The 23431-nt window shown below is 45.1% G+C and overlaps 1 protein-coding gene across 1 annotated transcript; it reads left to right on the forward strand.

The window, feature by feature from the left end:
- The first annotated feature begins 1641 nt into the window (after window positions 1–1641).
- gng10 (guanine nucleotide binding protein (G protein), gamma 10) lies at window positions 1642–20983 on the forward strand. The gene is made up of 3 exons (XM_073048595.1): window positions 1642–1914; window positions 18374–18514; window positions 20076–20983. The coding sequence occupies exons 1-2, from the start codon at window positions 1834–1836 to the stop codon at window positions 18497–18499; spliced, it is 207 nt and encodes a 68-aa protein (XP_072904696.1). The 5' UTR covers window positions 1642–1833; the 3' UTR covers window positions 18500–18514; window positions 20076–20983.
- The last annotated feature ends 2448 nt before the right edge of the window (window positions 20984–23431 follow it).

Raw genomic sequence — 23431 nt, forward strand, 5'->3', positions numbered from 1 at the left:
ACTGTCGCACTCAGATGTAGAAGGATTCTTTGTTGCTGCTTCTATAACAACTTTGACCAGTCAGAGTTGTTAGCCCCGAGCTGAACCCCCAAATCTGGAGGACTGGTGGACCACTCTTAGTCTGCCCTCTACCCTTTGACCTGTTTGACATGGGTGACCCTACCAAGACCTTGACTCCAGCCAGCACACGAACCTCTCCAGGTCATTGAGGAACGCAAGCCTCCAAACCCTACAAGATTGTGCTCCTCTTGGAGATGTGTTCCCCTCTCAGTTATTCGTTATTGTCACTTCGGCATTCTTTTCTATATTACTTCAGCCTGCATGACTATCTTTGTACTATTCTGTGTTTGCACTTGTTGTCCTATTATTACATACTGTTTATTCTCAGAGTCTTACCTAATTGAGGATTTTCATTGCAACCTGGGGATAATGACAGTAAACTAACCTGAATCTGAAATTCACATGGTTCTATTTCCTTTATTGCAACATTTATTATACTGCTGAGTAATTAAAAAAGTGAAATGAATGTCACTTTGAGTCATTCCCTTTTCTCCCTGCCATCAGGCAGAAGAAATGAAAGCTTGAGAGCAGGTATCACGGGCTCAAGGACTGCTTCTATTCCACTGTGATAAGGCTGTTGAACAGACCTCTCATATGCTACAGATGATATCTCTCCCTCTCTCTCTCCCCCTCCCTCTCCCTCTCTCTCCCCCTCCCTCTCTCTCTCCCCCTCTCCCTCCCTCCCTCTCCCGCTCGCGCTCAACAGGTCCCCTCAAGTTCAGCCCCGTGCTCCCGATGTATGGTCACCCAGAATGGAGGAGGGAGGGTTGGTTGCTCCTGGGCCTGGCCAAGATGGCCGTTCACAGGGGTAGGTGGCGGGCAGTTGAGGGCTCTGTCCCAGCCAACTGCTTACCTCTCTTCAGGGGTTACGTTTACACTTGAGTATCCTCAGAAATGGAGAATGCATGTGGTCGTATTGGCACGGTGGGGTAATTCTGAGAACAGTGCCCCCCTCCCCCCCGCCACAGGGAATATTTTACTTTGAAATTGTATATAGTTTTTGTAAATCCCTGATCGCTGTGTGTATTTTGTGATTGAATAAACTTTAGTAGTTTGTTTATAAAAAAAAGGTATTTCGGCCCACAATGTCTGTACCAAATGCGACACTGTGATCCATACGCCTCCATTCCACATACATTCATCTCCCGATCTACCTTATAATACCCGTGCACTTTATTTATCTGGCTGCACTGCACTCCCTGGAACTGAAGCACTATATTCTGCATTCCGTTTTTTTACTATCCAAGTTGAATTTCCCCATGGGGATGAATAAAGTATCTATCTATCTATCTATCTATCTATCTATCTATCTATCTGTGGAATAATCTCTTGGATGGCTTGCAAGCAAGCTTTGCACTGTAACCCTTGATACGTGTCACTATAATAAACCAATTTCAATTATTTTAATAACATCCATTAATTGGAGAGAAAAAAATTGGTAACACCAGGTCCCGAGTGAATTTTGGTATTATTGTTAAATAATTGACATCTCTTACCCAGCCTGTCACTGCTGCAAACTTTGAAATCGGCCAGCAGGAGACAGAGTGAGCGCTCGAGTCGAAGCGGCTCAGAGCCCCATCTTCCGTTCACTAGCAGCGTGGAACATTTCTCTGGAAGTCCTTGCCCTGTGACATCAGTTCCGATAGCGGGAGCCTGGGTGGAGTTTTTCCTCAGCTGCAGATCAAGAATCAAGACAGTAAGGTTTGAGAGGAAGAGGCAGTAAAGTGTATTTCTTAGCAACTAATAGGGAGAGGGGAAATAAAGGCAGAAGGCATGACTTCAAACTCGAACCTGTCGAGCTTGCAGCGGACGGTGGAGCAGCTGAAGTTTGAGGCGGGAATCGAGAGGATTAAAGTGAGTTGAATGGGGCTCGTGGACACAATAGATAAGTGGCTCCCGTTGTTGGGTTTCAATTCCCGGGGTTGGCTCATTCTGAGATCCCCCTCCACCCCCCGGCCCGGCGGCTCCGAAACCCCCTCCCCGCCACCCCTCGGCCCGGCGGCTCCGAAACCCCCTCCCCGCCACCCCTCGGCCCAGCGGCTCCGTGCAAACAAGTCTGGGCTGGGGGACGGTCATGGGTTGGGCGCCGGAATGAACGGATTCACGTTGTGCTTTAGTCCCTCTGTAGGATCGCCCTTCACCCCTCTTGGGGCATAGGCCGTCAAAGTCCTCTGTCCGCTAGGCGAAGATCCTTCGCCTCCCGGTGATGTTTTACTGTTGGCATTTCTGTAGTGGTGTTTTTTTTTACCATACCCAACCCTCTTCCTTTCGCAGCCGGTCTTGGGACTGTCCACGGCGGAGTTACTGCAATGTGCTGCCTTTATTAAATTGAGTCAGGGTACGTAGATTCCGATGTTCGTAGAAAGTTGGCATCGCCAACGCAACCTGCGGTGCAGATAGAGCCAACTGGTTCGCAGTCTCTGCGTTTGGAAGCTACAGCTGGATAGGATACTAGTATAATATCGGGAAGATTAGTCAGGCTGATCCGAGCAGGGTTCATACAAGTGCACGCTTTCCTCCAAAAGTTTGTAACTTCATTAAGTAAGGATGTAGTAAAAAGAGAAACTTGCATGTGTAATTGCTCCTTTCACAACGTGGGACGTCCTGCGGTTCACGGAGCACTTCTTGCACAGTGATGGCTGTTGTCCAGTCCTGTCTTAGAGTGATGAGCAGTTCTGTTTAATTGTAAATGTTACAGGAACTGAGCAAGGAAGTCTTGGGGTTTAACGTTGGTCTGGAAACTTTAAAAAGGATTCAAATTTTCTTTTCAAATAAAGGCTTGTAATGGAAAATCGAGCTGTTGGAGAATGGGTCAGAGAAAATGGAGATGGGAGTTTGAGGGAGCCAGATGCACAAATGGCTCTGCCAGTTGGGACAGTGGTTGACATTGAGAATTTTTGCCCTAAGTAATGAGATAGCAGATACTTATTACAGGACTGTGTGGGTGGAAAATTAAAACCCAGGTCCATTTAAAGTCAATTTGAGTTTATTGTCAAAATGATGATGAGGTACAGACAGGTACAATGAAAAACTTGCTTCCAGCAGCATATAGATTCAGACGTGGGCATATATACATACACACACTCACACAGAGCTGGATGTGAAGGTGATGAGAAAAAGTCTTTAACGAAACATTAGTACAAAAGAAACAATAAGAGATTAGTCTGTGGTAGTGTAAAAAAGTGCTCTGCAGCATTCCAATGCTGAGGTAGGATTAGTGTGCAGATTGGTTCCAGAACATGATGGTTGTAGGGAAGTAATTTTTGGGTTGGTAGTAGTCTGGTCTTCTGCTATGTTCCTCAGTCTTCCTGTTAGCAATGAAACACAGACAAAAAAATCTGATTCTAGCTGCCACCTTCTTACCTTAGAATCCATCCTGTTGGAGTTGGGGTGGGGTGGCACAAATAGAAATGCTAGAGACACAGGTTCAGTCACAATCTCCATTGCTGTCTGTGTGGAGTTTGCATGTTCTTTCCACAATTGCACACATTTCCTCCCACCTCCCAAAGATGTGTGGGTCGGTGGACTAATTACCTGCTGTAAGTTGCCTGTAGTGTACAGAATCCGGTTGGAATTTCTAAGTATGTGGGAAGAAAAATTGGGATTAATGTAGGGTTGTTGTAGGTGGAAAGGGTCGGCATGAGTGTGGTGGGCTGAAGGGACCATTATCTGTATTGCACCATTGTATAACTAGAATGTGAATGGTTGGTTCATGGTCAGGGCAAATTTGATGAGCTGAAGGACCACCTGTTTCCATACAGTGTCTTTCTAAGAGATTTATTTATGTAGAGAACAGAATAGGTCCTTACGGCCCTTCTAGCCGTACCGCCCAGCAACTCCCAACAACCCCGATTTAATCCTAACCTAATATTCCCTTGATTCTACTGGCCCCCTCTCCACAACTGAAAGCCAACGCGCTCTCTTTCAGTTTGGTTTACTTGGTCATGTTCAACAATTTCCAGCTTGGTGTGTGCAGGTTCAAATCATTTCACAGGTGGTCCTTGATACAGGAGCACAATCTAAATATGTGCATGCATGTATCTCTCGGTCCTGCTGCTCCTAACACCCCATGCTCTCATTTGCCTGCCCCCCTCCCCCCCTCCACCCCACTTCCAGCTTCTTGGTTCATAAGTACAAACTTTTGCATTGGAGTCAGCGTTTAACTTGTGACAGAAACAGCTCGTATTAGTGGGCATATGTTGAGACTGCAGTCCAGCAAGGGAAATACTTGATTTGTGTGGTGCTCTAGAGCAGGGGTTCCTAACCTTTTTTGATGCTATGGACCAATACCATTAAGCAAGGGGTCTGTGGAACCCCTGCTCTAGAGAAATACTGCAGCTGCTGATAATCTGCAACAAAAGAAGAAATTGCTTGAAATAGAGGTTCTGGCAGCTTCTGTTCCCGTTTCTCTTTCTAGACACGGCCTGCTGAGAAATTGCAGCATTTCTTGAAGCCTATTTTTGTGTTGCCAGCATCTTAAAGGGCAGAAGTAGGATTTAGTTTTTACAAAACTAAAGACCTGTAATAAAATCACGCAGAATAGAGAGCGGGATGTGGAATGTCTGTATTAAGTATTAAATTGCAATTTTGGAATGTAGAACAGGAAGTAGAATGCCCAGACCCTCAAGCCAAGCTGTGTTGCTTGACACGATCTCAATGAATGCATATTTGGTCTCTCCCTTGTTCTGCTTTGGGTTCTGTAACCTTTTTTTTTCTGGTACCTAATCTCATTGTGTTTATCCTGTAAATCCAAACAGCAAAAGATGCTACAAATCCAGGTACTTAATAGTTTATCAATGGTGGAAGTGGAAAATATGTGCACAGACCACTCTTGGCCAGAATTGCAGTCTGGTTATGCAGGCTCAGCATCTTCAGTCTTGCCCGAGATAGCTTAATCTCCCCAGCCAGCTGCCCCAGAAAGGATTAGGAGCTGCCAACCAACCAATTACATAGAGGACCCTGTCGCTCTAATATTAGACATTAATTTTCTAATATGTTATCCTGTGGGAATGTTGGTGAAATTTTTAGCTGCTGATTAAAATATCACCCAATTTGTGATGACTGAAACTCTCAGTGGGCCAGCAAGCTTAGAAGAAGAGAATTATTTCCAAAGTTATAAGGTTGACGTGTCATGTCTGTTGGAGATACTATACCCACTTTATGGATTGGCTTACTAACTGGTGAACTCTTGAAATAGAAGCTGACCTGAAAACTATGGAGAAAGAGGCCTCCTGTGCATCTGTGCGTTAGCATTGTACATGTGACATTTTTGCATAACAAAACACTGGGACTGGGTTAACAAAAAAAAATTGCATTTCCTAATCAGCCATTTCATAGGAAACAGAAATATTTTCTGGCAAAATGCAAATGCCTGTCATTTTTGGTGTTTTTATTTCTATTTTAGATTGGTGGAATTTTAATGTGTATATCAGGGGTTAAAATCCATTCCGAACGCAAGATAGCTATTTTGGGCCATTGTGTTGGTGCTGGAAATTTTGCAAGAGTTGTCTGATTAGTCCTGTTCACTGTTCTTTTCTTCTCCCCCCCGCCCCAACCTTTACCCTTTCATTTTTCTGCTTCTATTTGAAAAGTTATTCTGGAATTACTTTCCATTGTTCTTGCAGGCAGCTCATTCCAGGTCAGTTCAGGAAAAATCTTGGCAATAATTCATATTACTCCAACTTGCCAATCCTCCTTCAATGGATACTTACTCCATATTTACACTTTTGAACACTTTTTTTCATATTTTCCCTTAACTTTCTCTGTTCTGAGCAAAGCATTCTCAATTTCTCCAAGTGCTAAGCATGACTGAACCAAGTTCCGTTCACTTAAACCCTCCGAGTCCTCTTGACAGCATTGATCTCCCTTCAAAAATGTAGAGAGTTGCCAACAATTTGTAAGCTTTAACTTAGCTAAGCCAAGAGTAGCAAAAGTGGCTTATAATAAGGAAAGTTTAAAGGAGATGTGGTAAAGGCGCCTGGAATGTATTGTCAGGGGTAGTGTTGGAAGCTGATAGAATAGCAGGATTTACGAGGCTTTAAGACAGACACACGGACATGCGGGGAATGGAGGGATATGCATAATGTACAGGCTGAAGGGTTTTAGTTTAATTAGATATTGTGTTCAACACAGACATAGTCGATTGATGGACCTGTTCCTATGCTGTTCTGTTTTATGTAAGGCAAACTTGACCTGGGATTTTCAAAGCCCTGTGGATGGACAACAGCAAAATTAGTTCCCTTATTGTAACTAGAGCCGGAAACCCTAGTTGTATGGCTGGCTGAGATGAGAGAATCTTGAACTTTCGTAGTAACTTTTGCAACTTCAGGTGCTCTCAATATGCTTCCCAGTCAATTAAGTATTTTTGAAGTCTGGTTATTGCTGTAAGGAAGGGAAGATAGCACTCCTACAGCAGGTAGTGTGTTTGTCATGTTGATTGGTGATAAACTTTGGATGAGACATTACAGAAATCTGCCCTGCTCTTTGAAAAAGCAAGCAGGAATCTTTGCTCAGTTGGGAAATCTGGTTTAATGTCCCAATGGTTATCATCTCTGGTGTATCATAAAGTCATGAAAAGTACAGCACAGAAACAGGGCCACCTAGTGTGTGCTGGACCATTTAAGCTGCTTACTCCCATTGACCTGCAGTGGCCCCGTAGCCCTCCATACCCCTACCATTCATGTACCAATCCAAAATTCTCTTAAACTTTGAAATCGAGCTCGCATGTACCAATTGCACTATCAGCTCGTTCCACACTTTCGTGGCCCTCTGAAGAAGTTTCCCTTAAACTTTTCAGCTTTCACCCTTGACCCCTAACTTCTAATTGCAATAAAGTTGGACTTCACCTAAACGCTAAAAAAACAGAGTTCAACTGCGATGAAGGTACTCTCAAGACCATAAACAATGTTACCATTAAGAAAGTCTTAGACTTCAAGTACCTCGGGTCAGGAATGATGAGTTCGGAAAAGGACATAGAGATACGGAAGGCGCTAGCATGGAGGGCTATGAATGACATGAAGGAAATCTGGAAGTCGAACCTGACCGGAGGGCTCAAAAAGAGGATCTTCATAGCAGTCATAGAGTCCATTCTCACGTATGGATGCGAGACGTGGACACTCACTAAGATCATGCGAAAGCCAGTAGACGATCGCTATACACGAATGCTCCGGATGGCTCTTGATGTGAATTGGCAACAGCACATGACCAACGTCAAGCTCTATGATGACCTGTTGATGCTCACTACTAAAATCGAGGCGAGAAGACTGCAACTATTGATCCCATTGATCCAAGATGGCGGCACGACACAGCTTGCAGCGGGCACTCCAGAACTGATTATCTGTTATTTGTGAAGTGGGGTGCCGTGCGCAATCATAGTTGATTGAAAACAGATGTGGAAGCACGGAGAAACATCGAGAAATTCCAGGAAGACCTTCTTCGTTGCTGCTGTTGTGAGGTCCGGGACTCTGCTGGGGAGAACAGGTCCCCAGTCCTCGGGGTCGCGTTGCCGATGGCCATTGGCAGGGCCATCTTAATACGCTCGGCAGAGGATGGAGCTCGGAGAAGCTGTGCCGGAGGGGATGGTCGTCGGCTCGGAGTTTCGACGGACTCGGGTTGGTTTCAGTGTGTGCTGCGTCTGCGAGGCTGGTTTCGACGGAGCTTCCATTGTGTGCTGCGTCTGCAAGGTTGAGTAGGGTGGTGCCGTGGAAGTCCATAGTGGGGGTACTCCCTTCTGCCGCTGGCGTGGGATGGCGAGTCTGTTGGGACCCTGGGGACTTGTGGAAACTGTGATGATTTCTTTTGAACTTACAGTCCTTTAACATCTTGGACTATTTTTACTGTGCCCATAGTTTTTTTTATCAATTATGCTATTGTTTGCACTGTTGTAACTATATGTTGTAATTATGTGGTTTTGTGCAGGTCTTGTAGCTTTAGTTTTTTGGTCTTGTTTTTGTCTGGTGGATTTGGAGCTCCTTTCCGGGGAACGCGCTAGACGGTAGCGCGATATTAATACGCAGCAGCCTCTCCGGACTCTGGATTGAGAATTGCCAAACGTTACGTGGATTTTCTGGTGGTGTCTGTTGTGTCATATGCTTTTGTGTTATCATTCTGAGGGAACGTTGTCTCATTTTTTAACTGCATTGCATTTGTGGTTTCTAAATGACAATAATCTGAATCTGAACTAGCGGGGCACTGTCTACGGCACCCTGAGCTACCTGCCAGCCTAGTCATCACATGGGAGCCCAAGCATGGGAGGATGAACCCTGGGTGCCCTCCCAAGACTATGGTCAACACGATCCTAGAAGATAGTAGCGTGGCTAATGTAGATAAACTGAGCACACTGATGAGGGAGAGGGAGGAGTGGAAAGTCCTACTCACAGTACTACAAACAATACTCCAACTTGGGCCTCACTAATGTCTTAAAACGTCGTCAACGTAACATCCCATCTCCTGTGCTCAATACTATGATTAATGAAGGCCAAAACCTTTCTTTACAGCCCTACCTGCCTGTGACACCACTTGGAATGAAGTATTCCTACCTGTATTCCCAAATCCCTTTGTTTTACCGCACTCCTCAGTGCCCTACCGTTCACTGTGTAAGACCTACCCTGGCTGGTCCTACCGAAGTGCAAAACCTCACACTTGTCTGCATTAAACTCCAACAGCCATTTTTCAGCCCATTTTCCCAACTGTCCCAGATCCTGCTGTAAGCCATGATGGCCTTCCTTGCTGTCCACTACACCCCAATCTTGGTGTCATCTGCATCTGTATTTCCTGATTAGTTAACCATGTTATCGTTGATACAGATGTAAAGCAACAAAGGACCCAGCACCAATCCCTGTGGCACACCACTGGTCACATGCTTCTAGTTAGAGAGGAAACCATCTACGACCACCGTCTGACTTCTCCCACAAAGCCAATGTCTACTCCAATTTACTACCTCATTTTGAACGTCGAGTGACTGAACCTTCTTAACCAGCTTCCCAAGTGGGACTTTTCAAATGTCTCGCTAAAATCCATGTAGATGATATCCACTGCAATGCCTTCGTTAATTTTCCTGTTAACTTCCTTGAAGTTAGACATAACCTAGCACTCTTAAAGCCATGCTGACTATCCTCAGTCCATGTCTTTCCAAATACTCATATCTGATCCCTCAGAACAACTTCCAATAACTTTCAGGCTCACAGGCTTATAACTTCCTGGTTTAACTTTAGAGAGCCTTTCCTAAACAGCAGAAGAATTTGGCTCTCTTCCAATCCTCTGATACCTCACCTGTCACTAAGTATGATTTAATTATCTCTGCTAGGACCCCAGCGATTTCTGCACTTCCCTTCTGGAGGGTATGAAGGAACACCTTGTCAGGTCCTGGGGATTTATCCACCTTAATTTGCCTCAAGATGATAAACACCTCTTCCTCTGTAATCTGTACAATGTCCATGAAGTTGATGCTGCTTTGTCTCACTTCTGTAGACTCTGTCTGGCTCCTGAGTAAATACAGATGCAAAAAAAAATCATTTATGATCTCCCCCATCTATTTTGGATCCATACATGGATTACCATTCTAATCTTCCAGAGGACCGATTTTGCCCCTTGCAATCCTTTTGCTCCCCAAATATGTAGAATCCCTTTGGATTCCCGTTCACCTAGTCTGCTAGAGCAATCTTATGCCTTTTTTTTCCCTCCTGATTTCTTTCTTAAGTGTTCTCTTGCATTTTCTTATACTTTTAAGTGTATCATTTGTCCTACCTGCCTATATCTCTTTGCACCTTTTTTTTTCTTAACTGGAACCTCAATATCTCTTGAAAACCAAGGTTCCCTAAACACGTTGTCTTTACCTTTTATTCTGACAGGCACATACAAGCTACGTACTCTCAAAATTTCACTTCTGAAGGCCTCCCAGGAAAGAGTCTGTCCCAATCCACACTTGCCAGATCCTTTCTGATACCATCTAAATTGGCCTTTCTCCAATTTAGAATCTCAACCTGCAGACCAGACCTATCTTTTTGCACACTTACTTTGCATCTAGTGATCACAATGCCATTAGCTTCAAAGCATTTCCCTATACACACAACCTGTCACCTGCCCGGTCTCATTCCCTAATAGATCAAATATCGCGCACTCTCATTGGGACTTCTGTGTACTGATTAAGGAAATTTTCCTGAATACATTTGACAAACTATTTGACACAGTCAATATGTGGAAAGTTAAAATCACCTACTATAACAACTTTATGTTCATTGCAACGGGGTCTGTGATCTCTCTGAATTTGTTCCTCTAAGTCGCTTGAACTGTTGGGTGGTTCTTGACTGTTTTGGTGTGGTGATTCCTTGGAGCAGTGCTAGAGGGCTTAACTGTGTTTTAATGTCGGTCTTTGGAGTGGGGTATAAGATCTCTGAATGTAAGGGGTTGGGATATCAGCTGAGCCATGGCTGACAGCTGAATGTTTTGTGAAGAGATAATGCATTTTAAAAAACAATAGATTGCAAGGAAAAGGTTCCTCTGTCATATAATTTCCAGACTGTCTGAATCATACCACTCTGCATTTCAGCATGAAGTGAGCCTTAAAACTTTTTAGTACTGGTGTGATAATGTGCTCTTTATCAGGCTGAAAAAAAATCACATTACAGTTGTTGCCTTGAAAGGGCTCCCCTACACAACCTCACAACACAGACCCAGATATTCAGATACATGGGGTATTTCACAGTCTGACTGAGAGTGTCCCTGAGAGCACAGCATTAAGTGCCAGTTCTTAATGGAACTTGAGAGGGAGGAAGTTGGTCTGAAATTACATACAGACGAGACTGGATTTCTTTCCCTAAAAGAACCAGGTGGTTTTCTACAGCAAAGCAGCAGTTTCATTAATTTAAATTTGCATCTGCTGGGACTTTAGTGTGCTTCTCAGTTAGTCCAGATCTCTGGGTAACCCGTGCAGTTGCCTCTCGGTTAGCCCAGGTCTCTGGGTAACCTGTGCAATTGCCTCTAGGTTAGTCCAGGTCTCTGGGTAACCTGTGCAATTGCCTCTAGGTTAGTCCAGGTCTCTGGGTAACCCGTACAATTGCCTCTCGGTTAGCCCAGGTCTCTGGGTAACCTGTGCAATTGCCTCTAGGTTAGTCCAGGTCTCTGGGTAACCTGTGCTGTTGCCTCTCAGTTAGTCCAGGTCTCTGGGTAACCTGTGCAATTGCCTCTAGGTTAGTCCAGGTCTCTGGGTAACCTGTGCTGTTGCCTCTAGGTTAGTCCAGGTCTCTGGGTAACCTGTGCAATTGCCTCTCAGTTAGTCCAGGTCTCTGGGTAACCCGTGCAATTGCCTCTCAGTTAGTCCAGGTCTCTGGGTAACCTGTGCAATTGCCTCTGGGTTAGTCCAGGTCTCTGGGTAACCTGTGCCATTGCCTCTCAGTTAGTCCAGGTCTTTGGGTAACCTGTGCTGTTGCCTCTAGGTTAGTCCAGGTCTCTGGGTAACCTGTGCTGTTGCCTCTCAGTTAGTCCAGGTCTCTGGGTAACCCGTGCAATTGCCTCTCAGTTAGTCCAGGTCTCTGGGTAACCTGTGCCGTTGCCTCTCGGTTAGTCCAGGTCTCTGGGTAACCCGTGCAATTGCCTCTCAGTTAGTCCAGGTCTCTGGGTAACCCGTGCAATTGCCTCTGGGTTAGTCCAGGTCTCTGGGTAACCTGTGCTGTTGCCTCTCAGTTAGTCCAGGTCTCTGGGTAACCCGTGCAATTGCCTCTGGGTTAGTCCAGGTCTCTGGGTAACCTGTGCTGTTGCCTCTCAGTTAGTCCAGGTCTCTGGGTAACCTGTGCCGTTGCCTCTCAGTTAGTCCAGGTCTCTGGGTAACCTGTGCCGTTGCCTCTCAGTTAGTCCAGGTCTCTGGGTAACCTGTGCCGTTGCCTCTCGGTTAGTCCAGGTCTCTGGGTAACCCGTGCAATTGCCTCTCAGTTAGTCCAGGTCTCTGGGTAACCTGTGCTGTTGCCTCTGGGTTAGTCCAGGTCTCTGGGTAACCCGTGCAATTGCCTCTAGGTTAGTCCAGGTCTCTGGGTAACCTGTGCTGTTGCCTCTCAGTCCAGGTCTCTGGGTAACCTGTGCTGTTGCCTCTCAGTTAGTCCAGGTCTCTGGGTAACCTGTGCTGTTGCCTCTCAGTTAGTCCAGGTCTCTGGGTAACCCGTGCAATTGCCTCTCAGTTAATCCAGGTCTCTGGGTAACCTGTGCAATTGCCTCTGGGTTAGTCCAGGTCTCTGGGTAACCTGTGCTGTTGCCTCTGGGTTAGTCCAGGTCTCTGGGTAACCTGTGCTGTTGCCTCTCAGTTAGTCCAGGTCTCTGGGTAACCTGTGCTGTTGCCTCTGGGTTAGTCCAGGTCTCTGGGTAACCCGTGCAATTGCCTCTGGGTTAGTCCAGGTCTCTGGGTAACCTGTGCAATTGCCTCTGGGTTAGTCCAGGTCTCTGGGTAACCCGTGCAATTGCCTCTGGGTTAGTCCAGGTCACTGGGTAACCCGTGCAATTGCCTCTGGGTTAGTCCAGGTCTCTGGGTAACCCGTGCAATTGCCTCTGGGTTAGTCCAGGTCTCTGGGTAACCTGTGCCGTTGCCTCTGGGTTTGTCCAGGTCTCTGGGTAACCCGTGCAATTGCCTCTCAGTTAGTCCAGGTCTCTGGGTAACCTGTGCAATTGCCTCTGGGTTAGTCCAGGTATCTGGGTAACCTGTGCCGTTGCCTCTGGGTTAGTCCAGGTCTCTGGGTAACCTGTGCCGTTGCCTCTCAGTTAGTCCAGGTCTCTGGGTAACCTGTGCCGTTGCCTCTCGGTTAGTCCAGGTCTCTGGGTAACCCGTGCAATTGCCTCTGGGTTAGTCCAGGTCTCTGGGTAACCTGTGCAATTGCCTCTAGGTTAGTCCAGGTCTCTGGGTAACCTGTGCTGTTGCCTCTCAGTTAGTCCAGGTCTCTGGGTAACCCGTGCAATTGCCTCTGGGTTAGTCCAGGTCTCTGGGTAACCTGTGCAATTGCCTCTAGGTTAGTCCAGGTCTCTGGGTAACCTGTGCTGTTGCCTCTCAGTTAGTCCAGGTCTCTGGGTAACCCGTGCAATTGCCTCTCAGTTAGTCCAGGTCTCTGGGTAACCCGTGCAATTGCCTCTCGGTTAGCCCAGGTCTCTGGGTAACCTGTGCTGTTGCCTGTGGGTTAGTCCAGGTCTCTGGGTAACCCGTGCAATTGCCTCTAGGTTAGTCCAGGTCTCTGGGTAACCTGTGCAATTGCCTCTGGGTTAGTCCAGGTCTCTGGGTAACCCGTGCAATTGCCTCTGGGTTAGTCCAGGTCTCTGGGTAACCCGTGCAATTGCCTCTGGGTTAGTCCAGGTCTCTGGGTAACCCGTGCAATTGCCTCTAGGTTAGTCCAGGTCTCTGGGTAACCTGTGCCGTTGCCTCTCAGTTAGTCCAGGTCTCTGGGTAACCCGTGCAATTGCCTCTGGGTTAGTCCAGGTCTCTGGGTAACCTGTGCCGTTGCCTCTGGGTTAGTCCAGGTCTCTGGGTAACCCGTGCAATTGCCTCTAGGTTAGTCCAGGTCTCTGGGTAACCCGTGCAATTGCCTCTGGGTTAGTCCAGGTCTCTGGGTAACCTGTGCAATTGCCTCTCAGTTAGTCCAGGTCTCTGGGTAACCTGTGCTGTTGCCTCTCAGTTAGTCCAGGTCTCTGGGTAACCTGTGCCGTTGCCTCTCAGTTAGTCCAGGTCTCTGGGTAACCCGTGCAATTGCCTCTCAGTTAGTCCAGGTCTCTGGGTAACCTGTGCCGTTGCCTCTGGGTTAGTCCAGGTCTCTGGGTAACCTGTGCTGTTGCCTCTCAGTTAGTCCAGGTCTCTGGGTAACCCGTGCAATTGCCTCTCAGTTAGTCCAGTTCTCTGGGTAACCTGTGCCGTTGCCTCTCAGTTAGTCCAGGTCTCTGAGTAACCCGTGCAATTGCCTCTGGGTTAGTCCAGGTCTCTGGGTAACCTGTGCAATTGCCTCTGGGTTAGTCCAGGTCTCTGGGTAACCCGTGCAATTGCCTCTGGGTTAGTCCAGGTCTCTGGGTAACCCGTGCAATTGCCTCTGGGTTAGTCCAGGTCTCTGGGTAACCTGTGCTGTTGCCTCTCAGTTAGTCCAGTTCTCTGGGTAACCCGTGCAATTGCCTCTCAGTTAGTCCAGGTCTCTGGGTAACCCGTGCAATTGCCTCTCAGTTAGTCCAGGTCTCTGGGTAACCCGTGCAATTGCCTCTCGGTTAGTCCAGGTCTCTGGGTAACCTGTGCTGTTGCCTCTCAGTTAGTCCAGGTCTCTGGGTAACCCGTGCAATTGCCTCTCAGTTAGTCCAGGTCTCTGGGTAACCTGTGCAATTGCCTCTGGGTTAGTCCAGGTCTCTGGGTAACCTGTGCTGTTGCCTCTCAGTTAGTCCAGGTCTCTGGGTAACCCGTGCAATTGCCTCTCAGTTAGTCCAGGTCTCTGGGTAACCCGTGCAATTGCCTCTCAGTTAGTCCAGGTCTCTGGGTAACCCGTGCAATTGCCTCTCGGTTAGCCCAGGTCTCTGGGTAACCTGTGCTGTTGCCTCTGGGTTAGTCCAGGTCTCTGGGTAACCCGTGCAATTGCCTCTAGGTTAGTCCAGGTCTCTGGGTAACCTGTGCAATTGCCTCTCAGTTAGTCCAGGTCTCTGGGTAACCCGTGCAATTGCCTCTGGGTTAGTCCAGGTCTCTGGGTAACCCATGCAATTGCCTCTCGGTTAGTCCAGGTCTCTGGGTAACCTGTGCTGTTGCCTCTCAGTTAGTCCAGGTCTCTGGGTAACCTGTGCAATTGCCTCTCAGTTAGTCCAGGTCTCTGGGTAACCCGTGCAATTGCCTCTCAGTTAGTCCAGGTCTCTGGGTAACCCGTGCAATTGCCTCTGGGTTAGTCCAGGTCTCTGGGTAACCTGTGCTGTTGCCTCTCAGTTAGTCCAGGTCTCTGGGTAACCTGTGCTGTTGCCTCTAGGTTAGTCCAGGTCTCTGGGTAACCTGTGCAATTGCCTCTAGGTTAGTCCAGGTCTCTGGGTAACCTGTGCTGTTGCCTCTGGGTTAGTCCAGGTCTCTGGGTAACCCGTGCTGTTGCACACTCTCTGTCGCTGGGTACTGCATAAGTGGCATTCATGAGCAACATTTAGGGGATTTCATTATGAACATCTAGTGTAGTTCCTTCAAAGTGGTAAGACAATTCAACATGTGTCATGGGACCGGTTAGTAAGGCATTTCACACCAGCCCTTGGGGCTGATGCTGGCTCGATGAAGAGGGCTATACAGAGCATCTCGCAGGAAGAAATAGTGATAGGAGTGGGAATTCTGAAAGCTGAGATCGCCTTCCTCCATGGAATTATTCTTATAGACGACAATGCTGAATTTCTCGTGCCTGGGTTTGAGGTTGTGACTTTTTGTCCTCATTGCCTGTTGTGAACAAGTGTTGAAGTGATTAAGCAGTAAAGGTTAGCTTTATTTGTCACGTGTACATCAAAATATGTCATTTGCATTGTCAAATCAGTGAGGATTGTGCTGGGCACCCTGCAAGTGCCGCTGCACTTCCAGCACCGACGTAGCCCGTCCATAACTCAATGATCCTAGCTGCATGTGAGAGGAAATTGGAGCTCCCAGGCCGTCACGGGGAAATGTGCAAACTCCTTACAATCAGTGGCAGGAATTGAACCCCAGTCGGTGATTGCTGGCCACTCTGCTGCCCCCTGTGGTCCCTGTTGCATTGTAGAAAACTAGGAGTCAATTTGTCCATTGTAAAATTGCACAGTCTGCAGTGGCCTGCTGCCTGCTTCATCTGTGTTTGACCGTGGTGTTGGGGAAGGATTAGTTTGCTTCCAGATAGAATTGTGGGAGCTTTTACATTGAGCCGAGAGAGGTTCGGCTAAGCGCCCACTAGTTCAACAGACCCGTGGTGAAGTATCAGCCTACGTTTTGGCATTGAACTCTCACGGGAGGACCTGAACACAGGCGTTTGTGATGCACAGTTAGGAGGCTTCCCTTTGAGCCACAGTTGACTCTTTGGGGAAAACAAGAACCCAGAAATGTGGCTGCCAAAAACAAGGCTGCAACAACTGAAGTTTAGATTTGGGGTGCTGGAGATGACTAGGATTTGCAATCTGAAAGCTTCTGAATGAACAGATCTAATAGTTTCAGTGAAATATGCCAGTGCCAGTTTCTGAGAATTCCTGTAAGGGAATGCAGAGTTAGTTGATCAGAAGCTGACAATGTCTGCACATAAAAAACCAGTTGGAAAGTAAGTGGGGCGTTTGGATTTTATACAATGGGCCAATTGTCAAAGAATGACCTTTACTTAAAAATTTCTTCACAAAATGGAAGTGATCCTAGACTGCTGGAAGTGTAAACAGTACCACAGGAAGACATTGGCACATCACTTACTAACTCAGAAGGAGATTCTGACTCAGTATTTTCAGTGAATCCTGTTTTGTTCTCAAATTGGTACTCGGGCCATTAGTAGATTCCTCTTGCTTGCATGGTTTTATTTTACCAATAGAAGACTTCTTAAACTTTGAAATGCAGGATTTTATTTCGCCTGCCATGTTGGGAAGGTTGAAAGTTTAAAATCTTGGAAGATGAATTTGTATTGGTTATTTAAAAATAATAATGCCAGCGTGAACCAGAATCCTATTGTATGCCTAATGGCGTGGTATGCAAACAGCTCTGCCTAAACACTGCAAGAAAGTTGTGAACACAGCTCGGCACATCAGAGAAACCAGTCTCCTCTCCATAGAGTCTGTCTACACTTCCTGTTGTCTTGGTAAAGCAGACAGCCTAATCGAAGACCCCACCCATCGCAGACATACCCTGTCCTCCCCCACGCCACTAGGCATAAAATACAGAAGCCTAAAAGCACCTATCACCAGGACCAAGGACAACTTCTGTCTTGCTATTATAAAATAGTTTGAACAGTTGAACAGTTCCCTGGTATGATAAGACCTCACAGTCTACCTCGTTGACCTGACACGTCATCGTTTACCTACACTGCTCCTGCTCTGTGATTATGACACTTCTATTGTGCCCCCTTTATTATTTTCGCTTGTACTATCTCAATGTACTGTTCTAATGAATTAACTCCAAAGTACATTTATTATCAAAGAATGTATACTATGTGCACCCTTGAGATTCATCCCCCTTACAGGCAGACAGAAAACAAAGAAACCCAATAGAGCCCATTTAAAAAAAAGACTGTCAAAACACCCAGTTGTTTGTGGGGGAAACAGATCACGTAAACAGATAACATTCAGAACTGAAGTTCACTAAAGTGAGCCCATAGCCGCAACTCCAGTCATCACTGCAGCCAGTCCAGGAGCCCGTTAGTTGCAGGCCACAGCCTCAGTTCAGCACAGAGACGAGTAAACCTCATGGAGCGGCGAACTGAACACCGGCCCGTCCTTTGCCTCTGGCTCCGACACCCTGACCTTTTCAATTCGGCCAGTGCCTTAATCAGCAAACCTTGGGTCATTCCTCACTTTTGGAATCGGGCCTGGGCCCCGCTGCCTCGCCTCAGTTCTGCTGCATCAAATCACCTCCAAGTCCACTCCAGCAATGCTCATTCCCCACTCTCAGGCCTGGGCCCCACCGCCTCGCTTTGGCCCATACGCGCTACGCCACAACCTTCCTGCCCCTTGGAGACTTCGGTTCACACGGCAAAGGTGCCAGTTCGTACAGATGGTTCAAAACGGTTTGGAAGGCAAGTTTTTTCGCTGAATCTTAGTGTGCTTGACAGTAATAAATCAACTTTACCATTTTACAATTTGCATTCTAGATTGATTTTGTCCTGGTGTATTCTCCTTCCACCCTCTTTCCTCTCCCTTTTTCCCTTTCCTATTTAAATGCCAAATACAATGCCTTTAATGTGGTGTAACTTTCTGAGATATCATTACTAATATCAAGGAAATTTTGCCACTGGGTCCTGAAAAGAAGTATCAGAAAGCTGAACATAAACTTAGTCAAAGAGGGCGATGTTTAAGGGAATCGGAGAAAATTGGTGTGGTTTATGGAAAGAGTTCTCAGTATTAGCGCTTCTGCAGCTGGAATTGTGATTTACACTGGTAAAACAAATAAAGTTGGGAATGTTCATGGTTTTCATACTGAGATTTCACTGTCAAAGGTCTCAGAACCGCAACTTGGTTTCCCTCTCCACAGATGCTGTCCAACTTCCTGAGTGTTTCCAGCGTTTTCTGTTTTTGTTAGAGGGATCAGAAATTTCTTGATATCTTTTCCACCCCAAAATATTTTGGTTGAAGAAATTTGTATCGCTTGTCTGTCAAGTGCATTTTCTGATGAGAAAGTCTTTGTTTTCAAATCTAGGTTTCACAGGCTGCCACTGAACTCCAGCAATATTGCATCCAAAATGCCTGCAAAGATGCACTGTTGGTGGGATTACCTGCAGGAAGCAACCCCTTCAGAGAACCTAGGTCCTGCTCCCTTCTCTAATACCAGCCGTACCAGGTAGCCTTTTGAAGTTAACTGTTACATGAAGTTGTATTTGTTACTTGAACTATCAGATGGGAATGGCTGCCAAAGAAAGGATCTTCTTTGATTGGGGATTTCTCAGTTCTGTTGCTTTTGGAAAATTGTCTATGGGCCACTTTTCCCAACTCATGGAAACAAAAGAGAAATTCCCATCAAGCAAGAAACTTTGGCACTTGATATCATTTGGCAAATGATATGACACCTCACCTCATTCAAGTGGCTATTGTGCACAAGCTTGTCTTCCTTCAGTGGAAGCTTTGAACAAAACTCTCACCATGCAGAGCCGATTCCCCACTGTAATGTCTACTTGTTCAGTCATCTGCACCTTAACAATCTCTCCACGACATTGATATCTTTAGTAATATTGAAAGCTTAAACCAGATGAATATCACATCCATATCCTTCCAACAAATTGGAAAATGAGGCTAAAACCAGAGCTAGAAGTTGTTTGAGTTTCTCTTTTCTATACCTTCTTTAGGGCTGATATTCATCTACAGTCTATAAGGAAATGGGGTCTGGGGTGTTACAAAATGGAATACTAAAGGGTACATTGTCTTTCCAATGAATTTCCCAAAGTCATGGATAGCTTTGTCATTGTAGCTTTGTCAAAGCTTAGTAGTCTTTGTAACGTGGACCAATGTCCCTTAATGAGCGAAGCTAAATTAAACGTAGTCCAGTTGTCTGTGTCCATCTTCACTTTAGTCTCAACATGTGAATGCAGAACCTTTGAGTGATTGATTTCAGTGCCAAAGATGGACATAAAATATCTGTTCAACTCCTTTCCAAGTTACTGTTTCTATTGGTTATTTCTTCCAGAGCTGCATGCAACATTCACCATTATTTCCAGTGTCTCAGGTCAAAAGTTAGCTTGTTTGAATGGCCTTATATATTCCATGTGCAAGAATGCTTCACCATTATTTTTATCTAGCGATACAGCGCGGAGTTGGCCCTTTGAGCCACGCCAGCAAATCCCAACAAACCCAATTAACCTTAACCTAATCACACAACAATTTACAATGGCAATTAATCTACCTGGTATGTCTTTGGACTGTGGGAGGAAACTGGAGCTCTGGGGAAAACCCATGCATTCCACAGGGCAGATGTACAGACTCCTTACAGAATGGCATTGAATTAAACTCTGAACTCCACAATGCCCCGAGCTGTAATAGCATCACACTACTGGGGCATTTTCTTTTTAAGTTGACTAAAGTAGTGGGGCTTCCATAGAGGGTGAAGGTTGCTGCATGGCCTCCACTTCTGCAGACGTTAGAGGCAGGCAATGACCAGGTATAGCACAACTCAATCCATTATATTTTTATAAGACATGGGGTATAAAGCAAAATTTATAGATCACTTACTTTTACTGAAGTTTTCCAAGAGGATATGTTATTTAAAACTCCTACAATTTTTGAAATATAGCGCAGGAACTTTGTTGTGCTTGCAACCTACATTTTTCCTCAAATGTGCCAGTAATCAATTATTTATTTATCTCCCTGGGATTTGCCATTTAGTTTTCATGATCTGATTTGTTTTGCAGGATGTTGGCCAAATTTGGGAGAAACTTGACAACGATTAACGCTGCCTTGATACGAAGAACATTTTTCCAACACTGTCACTTTCCTTTTTAGCCAAAACAAATTTGTATTTATTAATTTCTTTATGATAGTTTCTCCCAGGTTGGCTGTATACTTCCTTTGGGCAATGGGTTTGTGCTGAATATTGTAACTGGGTTATGACCAGAAGACAGAAGTACTTAAAAATACTTCCCTGTTAATTAGCAGTATCTTTCCAATGTTCCTAGAGCAACATGCTCTTTACTTGTAATTTATTGGGAGCTTGTTGTAACCTGAAACAAAACAAAGAAAATGCATGCATTTAACATTTTCAAGGTTATTTCTAATACACGGAGTTAAAATTATGTTTCCAATGCCTGGTGTTTTGGTGAGGAGGAGGATGTTAACACAATGGAAGTTTTAGCCAGTACTTGTTTTGAGTTTCCATAATGAATTTTTATTGATAAAGTAATTTGCAAGATCCAGTGTTAACTTTACAATATTTTTGTATATATCTGCAATGGTCACCTTTTAAAAAGTTTGTTTCTGTAGGGAAAGGTGGCGCCATCTTTGAATGGCTCCCTGTTCATTTGACAGTGAAGCACTGTTGATTGCATTTGTATATTTTCCCCTGCTTCGTTTTACTGTAATGGAACGAAAGTAGTAGTTCACAAGTTCAGTTTCATGGTATTTATTTTACTTTTCACCAAAAGTAAGAAAAAGGTAATTTTACATTTTAAAAAAATGTACAAAATACTCATCGTCCTCAAAAATAGTAAGCAAATGCTGAAAAAGTAACTGCCACTATTTCTTCTGATTTCTTGTAAGATTAAATATTGTATAGCCCAACTGGATGGTTTAATTATATTAAAACATACTTTTTGAAAATGTCTACCTTGTTTGTATGGATTAAATGGCAGAAAAATACAGTTTGGCTATAAAGTTGTGAAATCTGTTTTGAATGCTATCTAAAGTTCAGTTTCATCTTCCTATACATGGATGCTGCTCTGTGTGTGATAGCATAATAAGCTTACTGAATTGGGTATCCAGAGATATAAGTTCAAATCCCACCACAGCTACTGGGAACTTAAAATTAAAATAATAAAAAGTAATGGTGGTGTGAATGTGCGGGATATCTGGAAGGTGATAGATGAAGCCAGGTGGGTGGGAAAGGTCAAGGGCCGGAGAAGAAGAAATCTGATAGGAGAGGAGAGTGGACCATAGGAATAAGGGAAGAAGGAAGTGTCTCAGTGCAGGTGAGAAGAGGTTAAAGGTCAGGGTAGGGAATGGGAGGAAGGTTGGTGGTGAGTTTGTTTAATGAAAGGAGAAATAGATATTCATGCCGTCAGGTTGGAGGCTACCCAGATGGAATATAAGGTGTTGCTCCTGCACCTTAAGCATGGCCTCATCTTGGCGCAATAGGAATTGGAATAAAAATGTTTGCCTACCAGGAAGTCCCACTTGTGGTGGATGGTGCAGAGGGGCTCAGTGAAGTAGTCCCTCAATTTACGACGCACCTCAGCAATGTAGAGGAGGCCATATTGGCAGCATTGGACATAATAGATCTGCCCAGTAGATTCACAGGTCAAGTGTTGCCTCACTTGGAAGGACTGTGGGGCTATGAATAGAAGTGAGGGAGGAGGTGTATGAGTAGGTGTAGCACTTCAGCCACTTGCAGGATAAGTGCCTGGAGGGAGATTAGTGGGGAGGGACAAATGGACAAGGAATCACAGAGGGAGTGATACCTGCAGAAAGCGGAGTGAGGGGGGAGGTATATGTTTAGTGGTAGGATCCCTCTGGAAATGGTGGAAGTTGTGAAGGATAATGCGTTGGATGCAGAGGTTGATGAGGTGCTAGGAAAGGACAAGAGGAACTCTATCACTTCAAACAACCCATCCATGTTCTCTTATTGTATTACAATGGCCCTCACTTTGATAAAACTTAATTATCCTCAGAAACTTGGTAAGTCACTTAAATCTTTTATTTTAAGAAATAAACTTGCACTTACAGCAGATGTTTTACACAGATCCGTGTGTGTTGCTCATGATTTCCAGCATCTGCAGAATCTCGGCTTTATGAACCGTTATTAGCATGTTCGATGTATGGATTCACACTGCTTCCTCACTTTTATTTGACCGACCACTGTGTCCTTGGGTGCTGTTTGATTGTTTTTTCACCAGATAGTCTTTTTGCAGTCAATACTGTTGTGTTTTCCAGGATAGCTCAGTTTGAAGGTGGTACCAATCAAACTGGCATTAATTGGCCAAATGCCACCACCAACGCTATTGCTTGGCTTCGAAAATATGCAAATATTAGATAGGTAAATATAAGAAACAGGGCAATCATTTTGCGCACAGATGTCCCAAAATAGGGATATGGTAATTACTAGATAATATCTTTTAGAGATCTTCGTGGATAGTTATTCTCTCTGATACCATCTGAGAGAGTGGGTGGAGTGTGTCACATCTGCAAAATGTGAACATTTTACTTCTCAGTTTGTAACCATGCAACGGAAATTCAACCTCCACTTTGTGCTTCTGTGTTGGGATCAAGTTTCAAGATTATTGTTAAGAGGCATACATAACTTGGCTGTAAATGCCATGAGAATTTTCCTTTGCAGCACAGTACATTACAGACAGAAATTACTTTAAATTAAATTAACAGAAATTGTTCATAATTTACATGATGCAATGAACAAAATTGACATAATAATATTAGTTCAAGTTGAGGAAAATATACTCCAAGGTAGAATTAGGTAAATTTCCCTCAACAATTTTTCTTTTGGCTCTTTCCACTTCTCCAAACTCAAGGGGTAGTTATGGACCCCGGCTATGCCTGCCTCTTCATTGGCTACACAGAACAGTCCATGTTCTGAACCTTCCCCAGTAATACTCCTCAGATCTCCCTCTGCTACATTGACGGCTATATTGGTGCTGCTTCATGCACCCATGCAGAGTTAATCAATTTCATCAAATTTGTAATTTCTACCTTGACCTTAAATTCACTTGGTCCATCTCTGAGACCTCTCTCCTCTTTCTTGATCTCTGTCTTCATCTCTGGAGACAAACTGTCAACCAACATTTTTTGTAAACTGACCAATCCCCATACCATCTCCTGTTAATAAAAAAAAGCTATTCTCCTTTCTCAGTTCCTTTGCCTCTGTCACATATGTTCCCACGATGCAGCTTTCCATTCCAGATTATTTGAAGATGTCCTCTTTCAAAGAATGGGGGTTCCCTCCCTCCACTATTTATGCTGCCCTCAACACATCTCCATTTCCCGTACATCTGCGCTCAGCCCATCTTGCTGCCTTAACTGTGATAGAGTTCCTCTTGTCATT

This window comes from Hemitrygon akajei, chromosome 6 (genome assembly GCF_048418815.1).
Source record: "Hemitrygon akajei chromosome 6, sHemAka1.3, whole genome shotgun sequence".
Lineage (NCBI taxonomy): Eukaryota > Metazoa > Chordata > Chondrichthyes > Myliobatiformes > Dasyatidae > Hemitrygon > Hemitrygon akajei.

Coding starts and splice junctions, on each gene's coding strand:
- gng10 (XM_073048595.1), top strand. CDS start 1,834: ATGACTTCAAACTCGAACCTGTCGAGCTTGCAGCGGACGGTGGAGCAG. Junction 1,915..18,373: donor CGGGAATCGAGAGGATTAAA/GTGAGTTGAATG, acceptor TTTCAAATCTAG/GTTTCACAGGCTGCCACTGA.